General features: G+C 37.9%; 1 protein-coding gene across 2 annotated transcripts in view; it reads right to left on the reverse strand.

Moving 5' to 3' along the window:
• Positions 1-23,448, reverse strand: part of SYT9 (synaptotagmin 9) — a 120,699-nt gene that overhangs the window by 44,796 nt on the left and 52,455 nt on the right. For both annotated transcript variants that reach the window (XM_087718407.1, XM_087718417.1), the window contains exon 2: positions 4,679-5,024. In XM_087718407.1, the coding sequence (XP_087574533.1) occupies positions 4,679-5,024 (346 nt within the window). The remainder of the gene's footprint in view (positions 1-4,678; positions 5,025-23,448) is intronic.

Here is a 23,448-nt window from a genome sequence, read left to right on the forward strand (position 1 = left end):
TTTTAGAGCAGTGGACATCAACCTTTTGGGGCACAAAGGTCCGGTTCCGTGGAGTTCTTTCTGTGGACCGGAGGGAGCATGGTTTTGTATGCTGCTTGCATCCTGCAGATGAGGCTTCACTTGTTTGTATGGCCCGGTTTCTGGCATGCCACGGACTGATGCCAGTCCATGGACCGGAAGTTGGGGACACCTGTTTTAGAGGGTCCACCATAATTTTGAATGCTCACTAAATGACTATGCATAAGTCAAGGACTACCTGTATAGTACAGGGCGGGGCATAACCTTTTCCTAGGGGGTCACAGCAACACTTGTAATAACAACACAAATAATTCATACACCATTCGAAAGCCCATCAAAAACTGAGTTTATTGACACGATTTAATAGTCAGTATGACCACCATTAGCCCTTCGAACAGCATTCAAACGAGGTGGATAAGAACACAACAAATCTTCAAACAGTTCCGTTCGATTTTCCAGATTTTCCAGAGGGCGGGGCATAACCTTTTCCTAGGGGGTCACAGCAAGATCGACAGCAGTTTACAACTTCCGCGACACCTCATTTTAAAGCCCATAAAAAACTGAATTGAATGAGCTATTAAATGTTAAATTTGTTTCGGTTGAAACTTTGAGAATGAATTTGGAAACTGTGTTGAAAAATCTGGAAAATCGAACGGAACTGTTTGAAGATTTGTTGTGTTCTTATTCACCTCGTTTGAATGCTGTTCGAAGGGCTAATGGTGGTCATACTGACTATTAAATCGTGTCAATAAACTCAGTTTTTGATGGGCTTTCGAATGGTGTATGAATTATTTGTGTTGTTATTACAAGTGTTGCTGTGACCCCCTAGGAAAAGGTTATGCCCCGCCCTGTATATTAGTGTGGACAATGCACCCTTCCTTGAAGGTTAAATAGCTCCCTGAATCCTCTTCAAGATTCACTGTAAGCCCTTCAAAAGCCTATGGGTACATGGACAGTTGCTTCCCTGGTGGTCTCAGGTTCATGTTCATGCAGCTGAAGCAGCCATCAAAGCCGTTACAATCCTATCAGAGGATGTTGTGGCTGTAATGCTTCAAGAAAATGGGCCAGCACGTAAATGTAATGTAAATGTGTTTTATGAAGCAGGCCTTTTAAATGCTTGGCACAATCTTATTTGCCATGTCTCATTAGCTTTGGGATTGGTTATTTTCAGCAATATAACAATTCAGCCACAAGTTTTATATAGTCTGGATAATTTTTATGGTTGGCTCTGCCCACTGTCATTCATGCCCCCACCTTTTTGTTATGTTCCCCTTGATATTCAGTCAGTCTCCCTTGGTGACTTCACATGCCTCCCACTCAATCAAAGCTGTGGCTAAAACCTAACACTTCCCATGTCTTCTTCTCACAAGTGTTTTATTAACCTGTTTTATTCTTGCTGACATCTTTGCAAAGATACATCAGGACTCACCGCAGCAGAGATAAGTGCAAATGAGCATACTTTGCAAGATTAAATTGGGGCTGCTTTCACATACTACATTTGGCAATTTTATCTGGTTTAGAAAATAGCTCTTGCTATACCTGACCTGTAAATGAAGGATTGTTCCTGCAACACGTACACTTTTGTTTCTTTTATCAAGTTTGCTCCCGGTGTCCCCAAATTTTTGCAGCAAGATGGCTTTTCATCTCTGAGCACCGAACAATACTGCATTTCTTTCCTATACATCACAAGCTAAAAGAACTCACATTTTAAGTGCATTTATTCATTTACTCATTTTTTTAAAAAAAGAACCCTACTTTTATTACTTCATAATAATAGCATTCCTGTTTTCACAACAATCCTGTGAGAGTATTGCATTTATGACTATTTCCAATGGAACACTTCCTCCCATCAATGGAGGTTTTCCAAGCTAATGAACAAAATCAAAATACTGAAATTGATCCTCTGCAGAATCTATATGGTTTTACTGAGACCCTCCCAGAGTTGTCTGAAAGATGGGCAGCTATGTGTTTTGAATGAATGAATGAAGAGCAAAAAAATGCTCCCATTCTGACTCAACAGGTCCTAAATATACTTGCCTGGGAGTAGGATTCATTGAATTCTATATGATTTACTACAAAATAAGGCTTGAATATGTTCCCCTATGCTTGGATACTAGCGTTAAGGCTTCTATATTAAAATATTTTTTGTTATGAACAATGTCTAAAAGTATTTCTTCTGTTTCTACACCACTTCATGTGCAGGGTTGAATCCCAAACTAAACAAATCTGTCTCTTGCACTGTGGTATTACACATGTGGTAGTTATGAGAGTGCATGGGAGATTCAAAACAGTGGGCCAGGCATTATAATTGACCTTGCTCCTTTATACATGTGTTGAATATCAAAGCATATGGAGTGGTATATATTGAATTCTGAGAGGGCAGGGAAGAGGCCCAGACAGCTGAGGTAAATGCAGAAAGGTTTATCAATGTTAACAAGGCAAACAGCAACCAGGAACAGGAAATCAGCCCCTCGCCCTGCTTGACAGTTATTTATATAGGAGCTGTCAAGCAGGGCAGCCAATAGGAACAGTAGAACAGTCCACGTTCAGCCAGCCGCACCTTAGCCAATCAGGCGTGGCTTGGCAGTAGCCGGCTGTCAGTCATAAGTTGAGGACTTGCAGCTGGTCGTAAGTCGAGGACTTGTGGCCAGTCATAAGTAGAGGATGTAGGATCGGTCGTAGATCGAGGACTTAACAGTATATGATTTCAATTATTGTCATCTTGCCTGTTTTTATTTCCCTTGCAGATTCCATCTGGTGGGATTAAAAACTATTACGCAGACCGAGACTTACTCTGCATTAACAGAATATGCCAGCATAGGTTTATGCTTGTTAAGGCTAGAGCCTTCTTGTTTTCTGTATGAATGTTTATGTGCATTTCTACATGTGTATGTGAGAGTGTAGTTCACATATAACAGATGGTTTACATCACGGGTGTCAAACCCTCTCGCATCGCGGGCCGTATCATGACATATCGTGATGTTTTTTTGCCTTTGCGGAGCTGAGATGGGCATGGCCTACATGGAGGATACCCGGCCCATGGGCCACCAGTATGACTGACCTGGTTTACTTGAATGTAAACAGATGCAGGCTCAACTAATTTTATAAAAGGAATAATGTATTTCATAAGCAATCTTGTGGAAGGATAAGTCATTAATCCAAAATATTTATTTAATTTGCCTATTTAATTTGCTTGGCCCATTTTGAGGTGCAGCCCCAAAACATGAGCCCTGGTGGCACAGTGGTTAAAGTGCAGTATTGCAGGGAAACTCTACCCACAGTCTGGAGTTTCATCCTGATGGTGCTCAAGGTTGACTCAGCCTTCCATCCTTCTGAGGTCAGTAAAATGAGGATCCAGATTGTTGGGGAAAATATGCAAATAATGCTTACATTATAAACTGTCCAGAGAGCACTGTAAAATACTATGGAGTGGTAAATGAACCTAAAATGCTATTGTTATGCTACACATCTGGTCACATTGCACATACTTTTGAAGAAAAAATGATTGCAGATTGGTTTTGGTAATAGTTTTCAATCCCATCTGAAAAATTAGAACATTTTTGCTTGTGTTTTTCTAATTTTCTTTCTGCCTTTTCAGTTCTATGAATCTAATTTTCAATTCAAATTCTTCTTTTTTTAAAAAAAAGATGGTTGTGTCTATAACACCAAATGCAGCAACAGTGCATAGGGAGAAAGAAAGGAGACCCCGAATTAGAAGCTTATTTTATTCTTTTCTAACTAGAGATTAAATTCTAAGTTAATTTTCCCCAAAAGTGAAAGATTTCGGACAATATTTGTCTGATAAATCATTATTCAGAACTCCCCAGAATACCCTGTGATTCTCCATGAATGGGGTTTTTAAAATGATGAAGAATCTTAATACCAATAGACTAGGCATGTGCAAGGTGAGTCAAGTGGATGCCAAGAGTATTGTGGTATAAGTACCACTCTTTTATTCTTAGGCTGCAACATTATAATCCTGCTTAGGTAAAAAACGAAAGCAGCAAATTCATGTGGATGCCACTGACCCTATAGAAGAGATTCAGGAGTCAAAGTGTTGACAACCTTTTTTTGATTAAGTTTGAATCTATATATAAAACAAACCAAACAATTTATGGACAAGTTTCATTAGATCTTTTCAATGCCCAATGCCCAATTCTGTATGGAAAAATGGATTTTCTTTTTATAAAAACACGTTTGGTTCTAGTTTTCCAACTTTGACTTTGACTAAACTAGTAAAAGCTACATATTTTTTCTTCCTTCTTTCTCTGTCTTTTACAACTGGCTTTCTATTTGCTAGATTCTTTTTTTTTTTTAGGAATAGGATCTTGCTCAAGCCCAAGGAAAAGCATAGTTTGTTTTATCACCTCCATACTTAATTTCTCTTTGCTCAGATTTCTATTTCTTTACTTTATCTCCAATGATAGACTCAGCTCCTGAAGTTTTTAAAGCAAGGCATTTTCTAACCTGTACCAAATCATCATCCTTAGAATCTCTGCTTTGATACTTCCCATCAAATAAAAGAAATGTAAGACAATAGGGAAGGGAATGCCACCCTACCCACATATATTTCTCCTTGGCATTAAGGATATAGAAGGGTAAGAATTGACCTTTCCGCTCTCCTCCTTCATTATCCTTACACAGATATCAGAGTACTGACCGAGCAGAAGGTGTTGGTTCTGTGATTTGTCGATGCATCCGAACATTGTGTATGCAGTTCTCCTTGGTCCCTGCCTTAGCGTCCAATGGAATGTCTGGAGAAGTGTGGCTAATTTTCATGGAGGAGTCAGGGTAGGTAGTCGGCTGTCCCAGGAATTCCTCACTATAGTCTTGGTCATTGGTCTCTGTGTCTGTGAGGTTCAAGGATTCCTGCTTGTCTTTGTTGCCTAGCAGGCCACGCTCTCGCCATGGAACCCAACAAAGCTTCCAGGACACAAACAGAGATACCCCAAACAAAGCAAGTCCACATGCGGTGACCACCAAGGACAGCAAACTTACTGTGATATCTGGAAAGAAGATAAAGTAATATGTGTTAATGTTCAAAGAAGAGATGTTCTTCTAAAGCCTACTGTAGATCAGGACTAAGCTTTTTTTTGTGCATAGAAAGCCCAAGGAAATCATTACTTCCAAGCCTTTTTTCTTCTAAATGCCTCATTAAAGGGGCTTTTTGAGAAAAGAGAATTGAAGTAACAATGAAAAAAACATTGGCTTGCAGCCACATGGAAGTTTTTATGAACCCAAACATCTGCATATTTGCATGCAAATTTTCATACCAGGGTCTGTCTAATGCCCTCTTTGTATTCCATCCAAATCAGGAAACTATAGCTAACAAAATTAGAATATTAAAAGTGGCTTCAACTTGGTTTAATATCCTGACCTGTTCTGAAATTAGTACTGAGAGCTGCGAGGTTTTTGATGAAATGGGACACTCTAATAAAAGGCAGAAATTCTTTGTTTATTTGTTTGTTTATTCACTTGCGGAAAGAAAGACTTTGTAAGAGGAAATAACTGTTCATATCTCAGTATGTTCAAAACAGATTTTGCTGTTCAGCTTATTTGCAGCTCAGAAGATTGACTTAGAAAAAGGTGATTAGTTATGAAACAAATGGATTTCTGTTTGGTTTTCACTGTACATATGCAAGAACATTAAACAACACCGCTTATTTGATGTCTAAATATAGAATTTTGCAGAAACAGGGATTGGCAAGCTTGTTCTTTTAATCAGACCAGTGTTTGTCTTTCATGAGGTTATAAAAAATTGTCCACATTAATCTAATTAGAAAAGTGCTAAAATCGTTAACAGGAAAGAAATACTTTATATAGAAACATTCAGGCCAGGACAAAATTCAAAGCAACAAAACTTCTACACAACTATGTTCATAAATACTTTTTTCAGTCATGTGAAATATGCCACACAGTCCCTTAGCAGAGGTAAAAAATCACTATTTCAGCAGGCTCTCTTGAGTTGAGCTCAAAAGAATAGGAAGGACTTTGCATCTGAGGTGCTTGGACAATATCCCACTCCAGCTTACAGCTTGGGCTTTCTGGGGATCTCCAATTCAAATAATACAATACAATAGCAGAGTTGAAAGGGACCTTGGAGGTCTTCTAGTCCAACCCCCTGCCTAGGCAGGAAACCCTATACCATTTCAGACAAACGGCTATCCAACATCTTCTTAAAGACTTCCAGTGTTGGGGCATTCACAACCTCTGAAAGCAAGCTGTTTCACTGATTAATTGTTCTAACCGTCAGGAAATTTCTCCTCAGTTCTAAGTTGCTTCTCTCCTTGATTAGTTTCCACCCATTGCTTCTTGTTCTACTCTCAGGTGCCTTGGAAAACAGTTTGATTCCCTCTTCTTTGTGGCAACCCCTGAGATATTGGAACATTGCTATCATGTGCCCCTAGTCCTTCTTTTCATTAAACTAGACATACCCAGTTCCTGCAACCGTTCTTCATATGTTTTAGTCTCCAGTACCCTGATCATCTTTGTTGCTCTTCTCTGCACTCTTTCTAGAGTCTCCACATCTTTTCTACATCGTGGCGACCAAAACTGAATGCAGTATTCCAAGTGTAGCCTTACCAAGGCATTATAAAGTAATATTAACACTTCACATGATCTTGATTCTATCCCTCTGTTTATGTAGCCTAGAACTGTGTTGGCTTTTTTCGCAGCTGCTGCACACTGCTGGCTCATACTTAAATGGTTGTCCACTAGGACTCCAATATCCCTCTCACAGTTACTACTGTTGAGCAAGGTATCACCTATACTGTACCTGTGCATTTCATTTTTCTTGCCTAAATGTAGAACCTTACTCTTTTCACTACTGAATTTCATTTTGTTAGATAGTGCCCAATGTTCAAGTTTGTCAAGATCCTTCTGTATCTTAAGCCTGTCTTCTGGCGTATTGGTTATTCCTGCCAGCTTGGTGTCAAATTTGATGAGTTCCCCATTTATTCCCTCATCCAATGATTTATCATCTAATAGTCTGGTCCAACTTTGCTTAGATTTTTTTGAGATCAGCCAAGGTTTGTGAGGAACTGCCGCTCGCCATGACCTCTTGAACTTTATATATCTTACAATGTTTGTTCATCCATCCCAACTCCTGTAAAAATGTAACATAGAGTGTTAAGTCATGATTTCACTAAGAAAATCTATGAAATACAAGCTGGAGAAGGGTTCCCTCCCCTCCACAAAGGTATTTAAATAGAGTCAGAGGCCTCAACAGCTACCAGAATGGAATAGAGCTGAAGTGATACAAAGAGTGAATTGTTGGAAGTAATCTAGTTTCAATTAAAGATGTGAGTGTTTTACAGAAGAGGTGTTAAAAGAGTTTTATTGGGTTACAGTACTTTATTTCAATGAAATTTTGATTGCGTGCATCAAAGCTCTGGGGTATCTGTCCTTGGTTTTTCTTAAAGTGGAACTCATCGCTGCTTTTGCATAAAGCACATTTTTGAGGTGGCGTGTGTCTGCTTTATCCTTGTACCTCTACAGAAGTCCAGCTTGAATAATACCTACTTAAAATCATCACACAGTTTAGTAAACGAGCCTGTCCTACTTGGGGTTTTTTCTTTGGTCCTCATAGCTACAGGGAAATTTAAAACAACTATTGATTGGTTGCAATTAAACCACAGTATGCCATTACAGCTAGTTCCTCGACTTATGACTACAACTGAGCCTGAAATTATGGTCATAGGTTGTGACAGTCATTAAGTGGGTCATCACTGACCACTGACCTTTTTTCCAGTGGTCATTAAGTGAAGAATGCAGTTGGTAAGTAACCCGATTATCTGCAATGGGCGTTGTTTTGTCAGAAACCAGAAGTATACACCAGATTCTAGCAAAAAATGTGATAAATTACAGCCACATAAATGCAGGCCAGGTGTCCAAAAATGAGATCGTGTGACTGTAGGGGAACCCAATTATCAGAACTTCAAATCTAGGTCATTGGTAGCTTTATTTGGGTCCATCGCTAAATGACCAGACATAAGACGAGGACTACCATATACATCTGAACATACTAAAGGATGCTTTATTGATATAAGCCAGAATCATAAAACCTTTATTTTTGCCTATGTTTACATGAGTAATAAATAGAGATAGGCTGTTTTTGAACACTGATTATAAAAGCGTGATGTCTCCTTTCTGATGTATTTCAGAAGTGTCTACACCCCCGCATTCAAATAAAAATAAAAGGGAGGGTGGAAAATCAACCCTGAACCTCCACTGTGGACAGTATCTTTAAAAAAGATGTTGTTTTCCTATCGTTTTTTGTTGGGAAAGAAGGTGAGATTCTAAAGCTAATTAGATGAAAGGAAGCTTTAAGCTTCCTCTAGCCATTTTGCAGGGAAATTCTAATCTGGAATTGGGCCTTCACACTAATTATATAAAAATATCTGTACTGCATCAGTGGTGAAATTCATTTTTTTTTACTACCGGTTCTGTGGGAATGCCTTTGTGGGCATGGCAGGGGAAGGATACTGCAAAATCTCCATTCCCACCCTACTCTGGGGCCAGCCAGTGGTGGCATTTGCCGGTGCTCCAAACTACTCAAAATTTCCCCTACCAGTTCTCCACAACCTGTCAGAACCTGCTGGATTTCACCTCTGTATTGCATCCCGTACACCAACTTAACATGTCCTTAAAATGGGCATTATCATATCCAGTGATGTTTACTACAAAAGTGGGTTGCTATCTTGAAACTGCATTTGGAGCTTATACATATACGTTTTTAGAAATTTTGACTTCCTTTTTTAAAACTTCTTTTCTTTGTATTAAGGCAAGAGTGGCTGGAGCAGTATTGCTCAACCTTAGGGACTTTAAGATATGTGGACTTCAACTCCCAGGAATTCTGGGAGTTGAAGTTGACAATCTTAAAGTTCCTAAGGTTGAGAAGCACTGGGCTAGAGAGTTATTGTGGGGATAGCATCCCCATGATAGGGAAAACAATGCGCTCATTGGATTTTTTTAAAAAGATCTTTGGGAAATTACCTGCACTGATGCCATGGCTTTATATATTACATAATTATACAAGCTTAGATAAACCATGTTAGATCCATGAACTAAAGAAACTGCTTTTAACAGCATTCTTACCTTTCTCTTCAGGATGAGAAATAGGCCGAGAATGATGGGAAGTGATGATGTCTTTTCAGTTAGTTATTGTGTGGACCCTTTTACATTCTCACAGCACCCGAAGATAACATGGAAGCATCATCATCTCCAAATGTGCAACCTTTGTAGCTATGATTGTCATTCAATATGGGACATTGTCTGCTGTTCACAATTATTTGCTTCCCAGATTTCTATAGCGATACATCAGGGTTCATAGAATTGACTCGTACATAGCTGCCTCAAACCGATGACCTTACTCTTGATGGACTGCCTTCTTTTCAATATATTTGAGGAGCTTTCAAGGGTGTTATGACACACAGCCAGGGCAGAAAGAAAACATATTTCTGCCAACTTAATTCTTTATTTTTTTTAAAAAAAACTTATTTGAAATCTGACATTCGGAACTCTTTTTGGGTTAAAGTCAAGGGACAAACCCCTCCCCAAAAGCTGAATGTACAGCTCATGCAATGTTCTTTGCATATTGAAAGCAATAGTTTAAAAGCTTCCCACAGATTCAGAAACAGTATTTTGGTAATATACGCTCATAGTTCTCTCTATTTCTCCCAGAGGAATAATGTGAACGAGAAAGGAGAGACACTGTTAAAGGAGTAAAAAAAAGAGAGACAACAGGAAAGGGGGAAAATGAATAGCAGTACACTTTAGACATCCGAAACACTTAAAAAACCAAAATAAAAGGAAGCAAGTATGAAGTGCAACATTTTTTTTTGGGGCCTAGTCTAGACTTCCCAACTCCATAGAAGTCTGGCATCTTGGCTTGAGATGATATACATTGCAATGACCTTCAGCTAAACTTGAACATTGGGCGCTATCTAACAAAATGAAATTCAATGATGAAAAAAGTAAGGTTCTACATTTAGGCAAGAAAAACAAAATGCACAGACACAGTATAGTTGCTACCTGGCTCAATAGTAGTAATTGTAAGAGGGATCTTGGACTCCTAATGGACAAACACTTAAATATGAGCCAGTAAGGTGCAGCAGATGCCAAAAAGCCAACACAGTTCTCGGCTACATAAACAGAGAGATAGAATCAAGATCACATGAAGTGTTAATACCACTTTATAATGCCTTGGTAAGGCCACACTTCGAATACTGCATTCAGTTTTGGTTGCCACGATGTAAAAAATATGTTGAGACTTTACAAAGAGTGCAGAGAAGAGCAACAAAGATGATTAGAGGACTGGAGGCTAAAACATATGAAGATTGGTTGCAGTAACTGGGTATATCTAATTTAATGAAAAGAAGGACTAGGGGTTACATGATAGCAGTATTCCAATATCTCAGGGGTTGCCACAAAGAAGAGGGAGTCAAACTATTCTCCAAAGCACCTGTGGGTAGGACAAGAAGCAATGGGTAGAAACTAATCAAGGAGAGAAGCAACTTAGAACTGAGGAGAAATTTCCTGACAGTTAGAACAATTAATCAATGGAACAACTTGCCTCCAGAAGTTGTGAATGCTCCAACACTGGACGTTTTTAAGAAGATGTTGGATATCCATTTGTCTGAAGTAGTGTAGGGTTTCCTGCCTAAGCAGGGTATTGGACTAGAAGTCCTCCAAGGTCCCTTCCAACTCTGTTATTCGATTCTATTCTATTCTAGAAGCACCACCAGCATTAGTATTTAAAAAGCTCTATGGCAGAGGTCTCCAACCCCTAGACCGTGGTCCAGTATCAGTCCATGGAACCAACCCCTCTTTCCTCCCTGTCCCCACTGGTCCACAAAGTTGGACCAGGTTGGGGACTATCACCATATGGGGTAGTTTGTGCTACTTTGGAAGAGAACATGTTAACTTTAACAACTTTGATTTAATTACCTAAGACAGTGTTGCTTTCACATTTTAAAAATGGATATGGTTAATCATATGGGTTTCCAGGGAATTATGACAGAATTATTATGGCAGAATTATTAGGGAGTTGAGACAAGGAAGGCAGAGGGACAGTGCAAAGAGGAGTATGATAAAGACAAAATAATCATAAGCCATTTTCATCTAAGGCAACCCAAAGACACATCCCAAATGTTCTTTATAATTTCTACCTCTCTGTGGCATGAGAGATGGTTTTTTATTTTCATTTCCTCACATGGATTGTCAAACAATACTAGTGTATCTCTGGCTTTATACTTTTTTTTATACCAACGAAGAAGATTTTCTGCTTGCCATGTACAGTATTTGCTGCTTATCTTCGTCATACGTCCAAAAAAGAATTCAGTGCATTGTCTCAACTTTCCTATTTATTGCATAATCAGTGTAAGCTACCAAGCTTTAAAATCAGATTCTTAAGGATATGATATGCTTTTCATTTAGGTGGGCACTTGTCAGACATAGAATATTAGAATACTTATCTTCTCACATCTCTTCTCATATCATAATTCTGGCTTATTCTGCTGGTATATGCTGCTCCATCATCCCCATTTGAGTCTTCCTGCCACGTTAAATAACCATGAAAACTACTTCCCTAGCTTAATTTAGAATGATGTGTGAACCATGAATGTTGGATTGCTTGAAAAAAAACCATGAAAAAGTATCTAATACACATATATTAACTCATTCCACTTATTGGTAGCAAGCTCTGATTATCCTGTGCAGTACAGTAGGGGTCCCCAACTCCCGGACTGCTATTTGGAAACGGGCTGTGGAAGCAGTGGGCAAGTGCATATACATTCCCACTTGCAATGGGCAAGCACACCCATGCATGCTTGCCAGCTGCTTGGGCGGAACTATCCCCTCTCATCCCCCATTAGTCCGCAAAGCCAGAAAGGTTGGGAAACTCTGCAGTAAAGAGATGGAGACCACTCTTGCTGGTACTACAGCCCAACTCCATTATGGTGTAAGTTAGCTGGAAAATTCCTTGATATTTACCAGGGTTTTACCAAGACAATCTTGATTGTGAAAGGACGGTTTATTTCATTCATGGGAATAAACCATAAACATCCTGGAAGAATGCAATTACAAACCACAGAAAACCACAGGGTCATAGTCAGTCAAGGATCAAACTTGACATGTAGTCCTTGACTTTATGTCCATAACTGAGTACAACATTTCTGCTTCCTGCCTAGGCAGGGGGTTGGACTATAAGACTTCCAAGGTCCCTTCCAATTCTGCTATTGTATTGTATTGTATTGTATTGTATTGTATTGTAGTGTAGTGTAGTGTAGTGTAGTGTATTGTTGGTAAACAAGATGGTTGTTAAAAGTGATCTGAAGCCCATTTTACAACCTTTTTGGCTACAGTTGCTAAGTGAATTACTGCAGTAGTTAAATTAGTAACACGGTTGTTAGTGCATCTGGCTTCCCCATTGACTCTGCATGCCAAAGGGTCATAAAAGGCGACCACACAATCCCAGGAGATTGCAATAAATACATACCAGTTTGCCAAGCATCCAAATTTTGAACACATGTCCATGGGGATGCTGCAGTGGTTGCAAGTGTGAAAAATGGTCCTAGGTCGCTCTTTTCAGTGACGTTACAAATTTGAACAGTCACTAAATGAATGGTTGTAAATCAAAGATTATCTGTATTCACAGGACACTGGAGGAAATTACTACTTTTACTATGTGGTGTCTTTATATAGGAACAAGCATCTGTTCCTGATTGAGAACAAGCATCTGTTCTCAATCAGACTAGTGAACCATAATCTTCTATACAGATGAAAAGTAAATGTTTATGTAGCACCCCTACACTCTTCAAAATAATCGTAAGCAAGTATTCTCTCTCTCTCTCTCTCTCTCTCTCTCTCTCTCTCTCTCTCTCTCTCTCTCTCTCTCTCTCTCTCTCTCTCTCTCTCTCTCTCTCTAAACATAACAGTTCCATATAGAATTAAACAACAAGAAAGACAATTTTCACACCTACTTCATTGCATTGTAAGTGCAATTGAGTTTTTCAGGTAAGTATCACTGAATCAGAGGCTCAGGTTAGATCATGGCATATAGAAAACAGCCCTTGCAAGAAATTGCACTGCACAAACAGTGGGGTTAGTAGAGAAATACAGCCAAGTGAAGTATATTTTGGGATTGCCACATGGAGCAGTTGATATTTAGGAAGTAATTCGTTATACCCAAGAAAATACTGAAGCAGTACTTGGCAAAACAACTTGATGAACAACACGTAATAGTTGTCAGAGCCAAAAGCTGAAGCTGCAGTTTTATGAACAGCTTTTCCTTGTGCCTTCTATTTCCTGGCAAGCATTTCTATGAAGCTGATCTCTTTCTTACAATCTTTATCTCAAAGAATGAGCACAATTAATTATCACTTTAACAGAGACCTTGGGAAGCTGAAGAAACAACTCACAACAAGCAACATATGCTCTGCATAACCTGTCTAATTTGCAGCATTTAAATTGACTCCAAATTTAGGTTACAGATTGAGAACATTAACGCTCAAAACAACTAAGATAGACATAGATAGAAGCACATGGGCAGATCATAATCCAACAACAATGACGTGGAAGGGACAGAGGAAAAAAGAGAGAGGGACTTTAAATTCAAGAATATTGAAAAAAAATTCCATATGGAAAAAGAATTCACATATTTCTTCCAAGAAAATAGAAAGGAAAACACATCATTGCAGGATGTATGGGACACATGCAAAGCATATATCAAAGGTCTTGCAATGACATACTTAGGGAAAAAGAATAGACAGAACAGACAAATTCAAAAGAAGTTGGAATCAGAGCACAAAAGTCTGGAGACAGAGCTGCAGAAAAACCCACAAAATAAAAAAGTAAAAAATATAATGGAACTGCAAAAACATAAATTGAGCCTGATAGACAATGAGGACTCGGCAAATAAAATAAAATCAACAAAACAAAACTTCTTTGAAAATACAAATAAACCAGGACGTTGGCTGGCTTACAAGATGAAAAAAGAAAGAGGAAAAAAGGCTGAAAAATCAACTGGTAGATGAAGGAGGGAATATACAACATTTAAATGAAAAAAGAGAACAATAATTGAGAACTTCTACAATAAGTTGTACCAGCATGAGAGAGTTCTAGAAGGGAAAACAAGACAATGTTTAGAGAAACTAGAATAAACAAAATCCCAGAAAATTTTAATAAGACACTAGAAGAAAGAATTACAATGATGGAGGTAACAGAAAGCATCAAAAGGCAAAAGAAGGGGAAAACATCAGAACCAGAACCGGCAGAACTGTACCAAACACTACAAGAAGTATTAAGCAATGTAATGTTGGAACTATTCAATGACTTATTAAGAGAGGCAAAAATGCCAGAAACATGGACGGAGGCATATATAACACTTATACTAAAAGAAGAGTCAGATCCTCAACAAGTAAATAACTACAAACCTATTTCACTTTTAAATATGGATTATAAAATTTTTGCATCAATAATGGCAGAAAGAATGAAGATACTTTTAAATGAATTTATACACATATATCAAAATGGATTTCTTCCCAAGAGACAGATCAGAGACAATATGTGGATTGTATTGAATACGCTAGAGTACTATGAAGCCCACTCAGAAAAACAAATGGCGTTGTTTCTAGATGCTCAAAAGGCCTTTGATAATGTGAACTGGCAATTTATGATAATGCAACTTCAAATGATGGGATTTGGTGAGGGATTTATAAATATGATTAAAGCTATATATAATAACCAATCGGCAAAGGTAATGGTAAATGGTGATATGACAGGAAAGATAGCGATTACGAAGGGAACTAGACAAGGATGTCCACTATCGGCCATTATTATTTATACTGATACTAGAGATTTTGAATAGAGAAATATGACAAAATAAAGAGGTAAAAGGTATGAGGGTCAAGAAAGAAGAGTATAAATTACAAACGTTTACAGATGATTTGGAGTTTATTATGGAGGATCCAATAGAAACAGGGCCAAAACTAGTTAAAATAATAGAAGAATATGGAGAAGTGGCGGGCTTGAAGATTAATAAAGATTTTAAAAAAAATCTGGTGAAAAATATGACAGAAAAACAGAAAAGAGAGTTGATGGGGAAACTGGACATACAAATGGTGAAAAAAGTGAAATATTTGGATATTCAATTGACATCAAGATGTGGAACACTATAGGAGGATAACTATTATAAGGTGAGAAAACAAATAGAAATAGACTTGGAAAGATGGAAAAACCTACAATTATCACTGATGGGAAGAATAGCAGTAGTATAGATGAATATATTACCAAGATTGTTATACCTGTTCCAAACAATACCGATAAAACTAGAGAAAAAATTCTTTGAAAGTATGAACAAAACAGTGGGGAAATATATATGGCAAGGGAAAAAAGCAAGATTTAATATAAAAATGTTACAAGATGCAAGGATTCGAGGTGGATTTGGATTACCAAACTGGGAATTGTACTATCAAGCAGCGGGTCTAGCTTGGATGAAAGAATGGATTTTACTGAGAAATACAGGATTTTTGATACTGGAGGGGCATGATTTGCAACTGGGTTGGCATGCTTTTTTGTGGTATGATAAAAGTAGGGCACATGGCTATTTTCAAAGACATTATGTAAGGAATGGATTATTAACAATATGGGAAAGAGTGAAAGGGAAACATTATTCAGAAATACCAATGTAGCTTTCAACAATAGAAGCATTGACACATCCAAATATTAGTAGTACGAAAAATATTATTAGATACAAAGATATCTTAACAGAAAGAGGGGGAACTAAAAAAAACAAGAATTAGAAAAACAAGGGATTGATATAGGTTGGTTTTCACAATTGCAAATACAATCAAGATATGAAAAAGATAAAAGGGAGTATGGTTTTATCTTAGGAAGTTCGGAGTTGGATAAGATACATATGGGAACGGGAGAAAGCATAATCAAGGAATTTATAGCTACCTATTAAGAACTATGCTAGAAGAAGAAGTTGTAAAAGATACAAAGAATTTTGTATCATACAATTGAACTAGAAGAGTGGCAACAACTATGGGAAAGGAATTATAAACTAACCATGTCAACAGCTTACAAAGAAAACTTATACAAAATGTTTTACAGATAGCACATGTCACCGGGAAAACTAGCTAAGATGTTTAAAGACAAGTCATTGAAATGTTGGAAATGTCAACAAGCAATAGGTTCGTACTACCACATGTGGTGGACATGTGGAGAAGCAAGGAAATATTGGACTAAAATAAGAGTATGGTTAAAGAAAATGTTGCAACAAGAAATAGAATTTAGATCAGATATTTTTACTAGGTATAATCCCAGAGAAATTCAAGAAAGAGGATACTTATTTGATTATACATGTAACTACAGTAGCGAGAATTGTATTTGCCCAAAATTGGAAATTAAATAAGCTACCAACAGACGAAGGGAAAATAAAAAAGATATTAGATTGTGCAGAGATGAATAGGTTGACAATGAAAATAAAGGATAAAGAGGAATTGGAGTATTTCAAGACATGGGGAAGGTTCTATGATTGGCTAGAGAAAGCAAACTAGAAAAGAAAGTAGGGAGAAGATAAAGTACCCAGATGACGCACAATTACATGGAAAAGGGGGTGGGGAAACAGAAAAGAAAATATTAAACATATAAGTATATATTCAAGAACGAGATATAAAGGAGGGGGGGAACATACCTAGGGTAGACTAGTGAAGGTAAGGGAATAAGAAATGATACTAAATTATATCTAGGCTGACAGAAACACCATCCCAAGGAAACATAGAGTTTTGAAATATACACCAACAATAATAGAAAAAGAAAGGGAGAGAGGAGGAGAGAAAGAAAGGAAGACGGGGGAAAGAAGAAAGAGATAAGGAGAGGAGGATGGAAGGGGGAGAAAGAGAAGGAGAGAGGGTAGGAAGGGGAAGAGGAAGAGCAGGAGTAGGAGAAAAGTAAGGGAAGAAAGGAGAAGGAGAGGAGGAAGGAAGAAAGTAGAGAAGGGAGGGAGGGAGAAAAGAAAGGGGAAACAAGGTGGTGTTACAAAAGGAGGAAGGGATGGTAAATAAAGCAACCCAAATTGTACATTGTAACTTACTAAATGAAATAATAAATGTATGAATGATAAATGTAAAGAAGTATACCAATTATGTGAATGTACACTTAAAATGGTATGTAAGAGAATAAAAAAATAAACATTCAAAAGTTAAATTAAGAAGGAAAAAAGAATGAGAACATTATACTGTGTGATGTGTGACCCACTCAGTGACATATTAAAATAAACAACTAGACATATAATACAGCTTAGCTCAGAATGAAAATTCCTTCCTTCCTTCCTTCCCTCCCTCCCTTCCATATAACATGGATACAGTTGAAAAAAGGTTGCAAGTAGGTCAAATATTATTGAGTTTATATTTAGAAGAAAACTGCTTGTTAATAGGGAAGAGCCGCATATGTTGGACATTTCTTCTCACTTGATATTTTTTATCTGTTTCATTCCAAACGTTATTGAATATGCTACAGAAATGTTAAGTATCTTTTAAGAAAAAAAGACACCAAATGCAAAGCTCTGCAGTGATTTCTGAATGGAGAGATTTTTATCCTTGCAAAGTCTGAAAGATACAAATGTCAGCAGATACAAAATGAGGTTACCCTGTGCCAACCCATCGGAAAGAGAAAGGGCAATCTGAAATCTATCACCTTTTGCATGAAAACGCACAGAAGAAGCCTTTAATCCTCACTAGAATATTAAAAAATTGATTGGTTGCCATGAACTGGGGCAATGGGAATACTCAATATTACTTATTCATGACCTAACTTTTCTATTCACACAGCTTCTTTATTTCAGCTGTTCTATGAAGGGATGGATTGATCACCAGATAGGACTAATGGCTGACAGCATAGTATATGCCTTCACCTCCTCTCATCTTGCAACAAGCAAAACAAATGTACCTTTGAAAACAAATAGATAAACCCATAAGCATTTCTGTGGTGGTCTTTGAATGAAATTTCCACACTGTCTCTTGGTGAAAGCATATTTATACCTGCTCAAAAACACCTTACTGAGTTCACTGGAACTTACTTCGGCTAGAAGACTGTAACTTCAGACACTCTGCTCTGCTATGTCTTACTGAACACAATAGATGTGCACTGGAGTACTCTGTTAAGCATTTCATATTTAGATATTTAGACTATTCCAAATTAGACTGGACAAAATAATGAATATGCAATAATTAAATCCATCTTTTTCTATGACTATGGGCTTTAAGTAAGTAGATTCTGATTTTTGTCCCTGAAATGCATACAATTAAATTCTGTTTGCATATTATCAACAGTCAAAAGTGGGTCAATAGCCAAACGTTTCAGTGTTGCTCCAAGGAAAACTAAGGTGAAAAATAGGTTGGTTTTAATTAAAATTTTGCATTGCCTTGGGTCTGACAGAATAACATTCTACATATGAACACTAACCAGCCTCACACTCAATAGCCATCGTTGCCTTCAAAAATTTAACAGATCTAGGTTAATTATAACAAAAAAAAATACACTCATGCTCATGCTCACAAAAATTGAAATGACTGGGAGATAATAAGGATAGTGCCAAAATTTTATGGAAACCAGATTATACATAGATCAAATAAGGGAAATGTACAGTACACTGCTACCTTTCAGATCCTGATAAGTTCTAAGTTGCAGCTCTCCTTATAATTGGTCATATGGATTTGATTATGAGAATTTTAATTCAGCTTTCCCAGACAATATACTTGAAGAATTCTGAGCACTAAACTTCCTATAGCTATCTGGAGGGTTCGTAGGTCACGGAAGACTAACCTGAGTTGCTTAAGGTTGTCCAAATATCCTACATCATTCATGAAATTGTATAGGAAGGAAACATCAGTTACCTTCTTCCATTTGTAATTACCTTCTGTTTCCCCATTATTTATTCTGTTTTAGCTTCCTAACAAAAAGAATTTTATTAATGGAGTGAAAAGTATAGGATAGCATCTTTTGACTGGAAGTACAAGGAGCCTCATTCAGAAGAAAAGTGGGATATAATGCAAATGTTGACAATACACTTGAGTGAAAAATCATCCAGTAGCATAAAACAGCTTGGCACAATCAGAAATGTCAAATGCTAGGGATGGAATAAGCAAAATTGGGAACAACTCACCACAGCCAAATCATTGTGGGACGACTCTCCACAGGCAATTCAACAAATACAAAGTTAAATTAATTTTAATGGAGCCATAACCAATAATATAAAATAAAGTTAATCCCAAAATACAAGAGATAATAATTTCAATGAAAACCTGGTCACCAATAAGAAAAGTAACTGAATGAAATGATTAATGCAACATTGAATTGTCCTGCAGAGAGTTGTCCTGTGGCAAGTTGGCCACGCTGAGTTGCCCTAAACTCTGAATAGAGGCCCTGGAACTAAGTCTGTTATGATACCAAGACACAGATGTCAACTAGACCTCCCATGAAGAAATGATTAGCTTCAGGACTTTTACATGCACAGATGGGAAAAAGAGATACAGACGCTGAACCTTTGGACTATATATATGGTCTGAATCTTATAGTTTACAGTTGTTAAATTTTTACTCAAATTACACTTTTTTTATTATCTGTAATGAAATTCGTTTAAAAAGAGATGTCTCTCAAAACTTGTGCCTAAAAGCCTTATTCTTTAAGTATCAATAAGCTAATCTGGTCTAGTGGTAAAGACACCAAGCTAGAAAGTTATGAGTTCAAGTCCTGCTTTAATCATGAAAGCCAGCTGGGTGACTCTGGGTCAGTCACTCTCTATCAGCCCATTCCACCTCATAAGGTTGTTGTGGGCAAAATAGGAGAAAGAGGATGTGTTTGATATGTTCTCTGCCTTGAGTTATTTGTAAAAATAATAAAGGTGGGATGTAGATAGATAGATAGGCAGACATACAGACAGACAGAAGTCTAATGTGAACATTTGATCCATTTAGGTACAGTTTTAATACAAAAAACAGAGGACTAAAAACCACCCTACGAGCAAATTGCGGTTTGCTTGTAGGGCCAGTTTAAGCCCTCCGGAGGCTTCAGGAAAGCCTCCTGAAGGTCCCTGAAGCCTCTGGAGGGCCTCTGGGGAGGGGCGGGGGAGGCTGTTTTCGCCGTCCCCAGGCTCCTATAAAGCATCTGGAGTCTGGGGAGGGCAAAAAAAGCATGCAAAAATGGAGAGAGAGCCTCTCATGCACACATGCGCACTGGGGGTATCACGCGTTGCATTATGGGTGTGGCATGCCCACACACAACCCCCCTGCACCCCCCTTATGGCACGCAAGCCAAAAAAGTTTCGCCATCGCTGCTCTAGGCAATGTTCAGGAAAAAAACAACCTATTAAAAATAATAAACTGTAGGAAAAGAGATGGCAGAACCTGGGACGGAGTTAAAAGAGGGATCAGCCTAGAATTCTTACATAATCACAAGCAAACTAAGTCCAACTAAGTCATAGCAAAAGGCAGTAACAACCTTTTTTTATAAAGGTAATTATTTTCTATAAGTTATTAAAAACAAAGAAAACATGAATATATTTATTATTATTATTACTTTTATTATTATTTATTTTATTCATTAAACATGAAACTAAGTCAACTGAACATTCAAAAATGCATCACAGATATCATTGACTGGTACTGATGGTTGATACGGGTTGCTGCCAGCATCCTAGGTATCAACCAAGTACCTTTTTAAAATATAAGATGTTCCGAGTAGTGCAGTTTTTTGCAGTTCTGCTGGTGTTATTACAGAAAGCTGCAATTTGTTGATGTATCTTATAAAATTCTTGGACATGGTACCAAGTCCATGTACTGTATGTACCATTATTATTATTATGTGGTTAATCTTTGGTGAGATTCACAGCCTTTGTGGCTGGTTGGTAGTTCAACAGCTCGATCCTAACCAAAGACCTAGGAACTGTTAAGGTAACGTCAGAGGATATAAGCTGTTCCAAGTAGGGTGGCTTTTTGTAGAATCAGAATATTCAAGTCTGATAAATTTAGAATTTCCAAATAGCAAGGTAACCCTTTAGGGATTGCTCAGAGGGCTCCAATTACAATCAGGACAACACACAATTTCTTTTTCCACAGTCGCTCAACTTCATTTTGCAAGTCCTGGTACTTTGTGATTTTTTCTTCTTCAATTCGTGCATCTCCAGGTATTGCAATGTCAATGAACCATACTTTTTTCTTTTCAACTATTGTTATGTCAGATGTGTTGTGGGCCAAGTGCCTGTCAGTCTGAATTCTGAAGTCCCACAAGATCTTGACTTTCTCATTCTCTAAAACCTTCTGAACCTAATGTTCCCAGTGGTTTTTGCTGTACTCAAATCCAAACTTTTGGCACAATTTTCAGTGAATGATCTTAGCAACGCGGTCATGACGTTGTAGGTAGTCAGTTTGTGATATTTTGCTGCACCCACTGATCAAGTGGTTGACTGTCTCGTCTTTCTTATTCTTATTCTTATTAGCATTATCTTTGTGGGGGAGGAATAAATCTAAGGACAAGAATGGAAAAAATAAAGAGTGCAGGATCTTGTCTGGGTTGGTCACCCACCTAAGTGAAGTTCCCTAAAGATGGGCTCCAGCTCCCAGTCTGAAAGCTTGGGAAACAAAACCACTACACCAAACAAAAATTCAGTGCAACCTTGAAATATACAAGTCACTCATAATGAAAGATCTGATGCAAGCACAGAGCAAAACAGAAAGCAAAAGTAAGCAGCGATGACTTCTGAAAGAGATATTGTTAAGACAAAATTGTCACATGGTAAAGAGAAGAATACAAAACCAGTGGGTGGCCATCTACAGATACATATAATTAATTTTCAGATTTTAAAAAAATGTTCTATGAATTAAAGAAGCTTGTTGTTAGTGGATAAAATGGTTCAACCATGTCCAATTCTTCTCTTGTTTCACTACGGGCATTTTAATGTCAGCATTTAGTCTATTACCTGGCCGCTAGAATATCTGCTATGCAGGACACAGAGCTAAAAGACCTACTCAGTGCCACATTAAAAAAATTAAACAGAAATTCTTTTGACTTAGAAGAAACAAGAAGAATGTTTGCAATTTCTAAACTTTTAGGAAATAAAGGAATTTGAATTGAATTTGAACTTCTGGCCTCCTCTGGGTCATGTTACTAAAGATATTTATCCCAAAGTCTCTGCCATGCATATGGTAAGTTGCAGTGGTGGGTTCCTACCGGTTCGGACTGGTTCAGCAGAACCAGTAGTGGTTTGGAGGACTGGGTCGTTGGAACTGGCAGCGATCCAGGCCTGCCATGCTCCCAAACTGGTTCTCCAGGCCGTGCCATCTTGTTTTTCAGTTCTGCGCATGCGCAGAACAATTTTAATTGTACTGTGCATGTGCACACAGTGCACATCAAGTATGCACATGCGTGCAGCGCGCCCATGAGCAAAACTGCAGTAGTGCCTGGCGGAACCCACCCCTGGTCAGTTGCAGATTACAAATTCTAGCCTAGTTAAGAAACCAAAATCTACAGTTTACTAGATAAATAATCTGTATACACAGGACTCAATTTTTTTCCAAATTCTTTTTCAACTATATTAGAGGTGCAATTGGGGAAACTTGCAAAATAAAACATTGCATAAATATTAGCTTATCTGGCAAGCTGCCCAGATTGAACCCTTCTGAGCAAGTATGAGAAGAACCTTGCTTCACTATCTGCTTCAAGCAGGTTCACTTTGAATCTGCAGTATACTTCCAACAGTTCTTCTCTCTTCTTCCAAGCCCAAAGTCCATTGGATAAGATAAGATGTTGGTCATCCCAAGGTCTGAAACTTGGCAGTATCACTCTAAGTCGGTACAGGAGAAAACCAACACTATTTATTTTATTTTATTTATTTATCAAATTTATATGGCTGCCCATCTCACAGAAAGTGATTCTGGGTGACGTTCAACAATCCAAAATATGCACAGAATTTCTTCCAGTGGGGAAATAATCTGCAGATTTGTCACTATGCAGAAATTATTATCAGTCAACTGGGATTAATAATACTACCATATTTTTTGGACTATAAGACACAACGGCGTATAAGACGCACCAAGATTTTGAAGAGGCAAATTTTAAAAAAAGTTTTTGCACTCTGCAGACCTCCCCAAAATGGCCTGTTTTTTGCGAAAACAGAGGCGTGGTTTTTTTTCAAAAAAAGGGCATGAATAGCCTTTAGGAGGCTTGTAGAGTGCTCCTGGGTGTGAGGGTGGGGCAAAAACAAGCCCAAAATGGCCCATTTTTCACAAAAACGGACCCGTTTTTTGTCAAAAAAGAGCATGCATAGCCTTTAGGAGACTTATAGAGTCTTCCGGGGGGAGGGGCAAAATTGAGCAAAAATTGACCCATTTTTCACTCATTTCTGCCCTCCCCAACCCCCAGGAGCCTCCTAAG

The sequence above is a fragment of the Thamnophis sirtalis genome, unplaced genomic scaffold, assembly GCF_051295495.1.
Source record: "Thamnophis sirtalis isolate CommonGarterSnake01/CBP01778 unplaced genomic scaffold, rThaSir2_p1.2 scaffold_1, whole genome shotgun sequence".
NCBI classification, from domain to species: domain Eukaryota; kingdom Metazoa; phylum Chordata; class Lepidosauria; order Squamata; family Natricidae; genus Thamnophis; species Thamnophis sirtalis.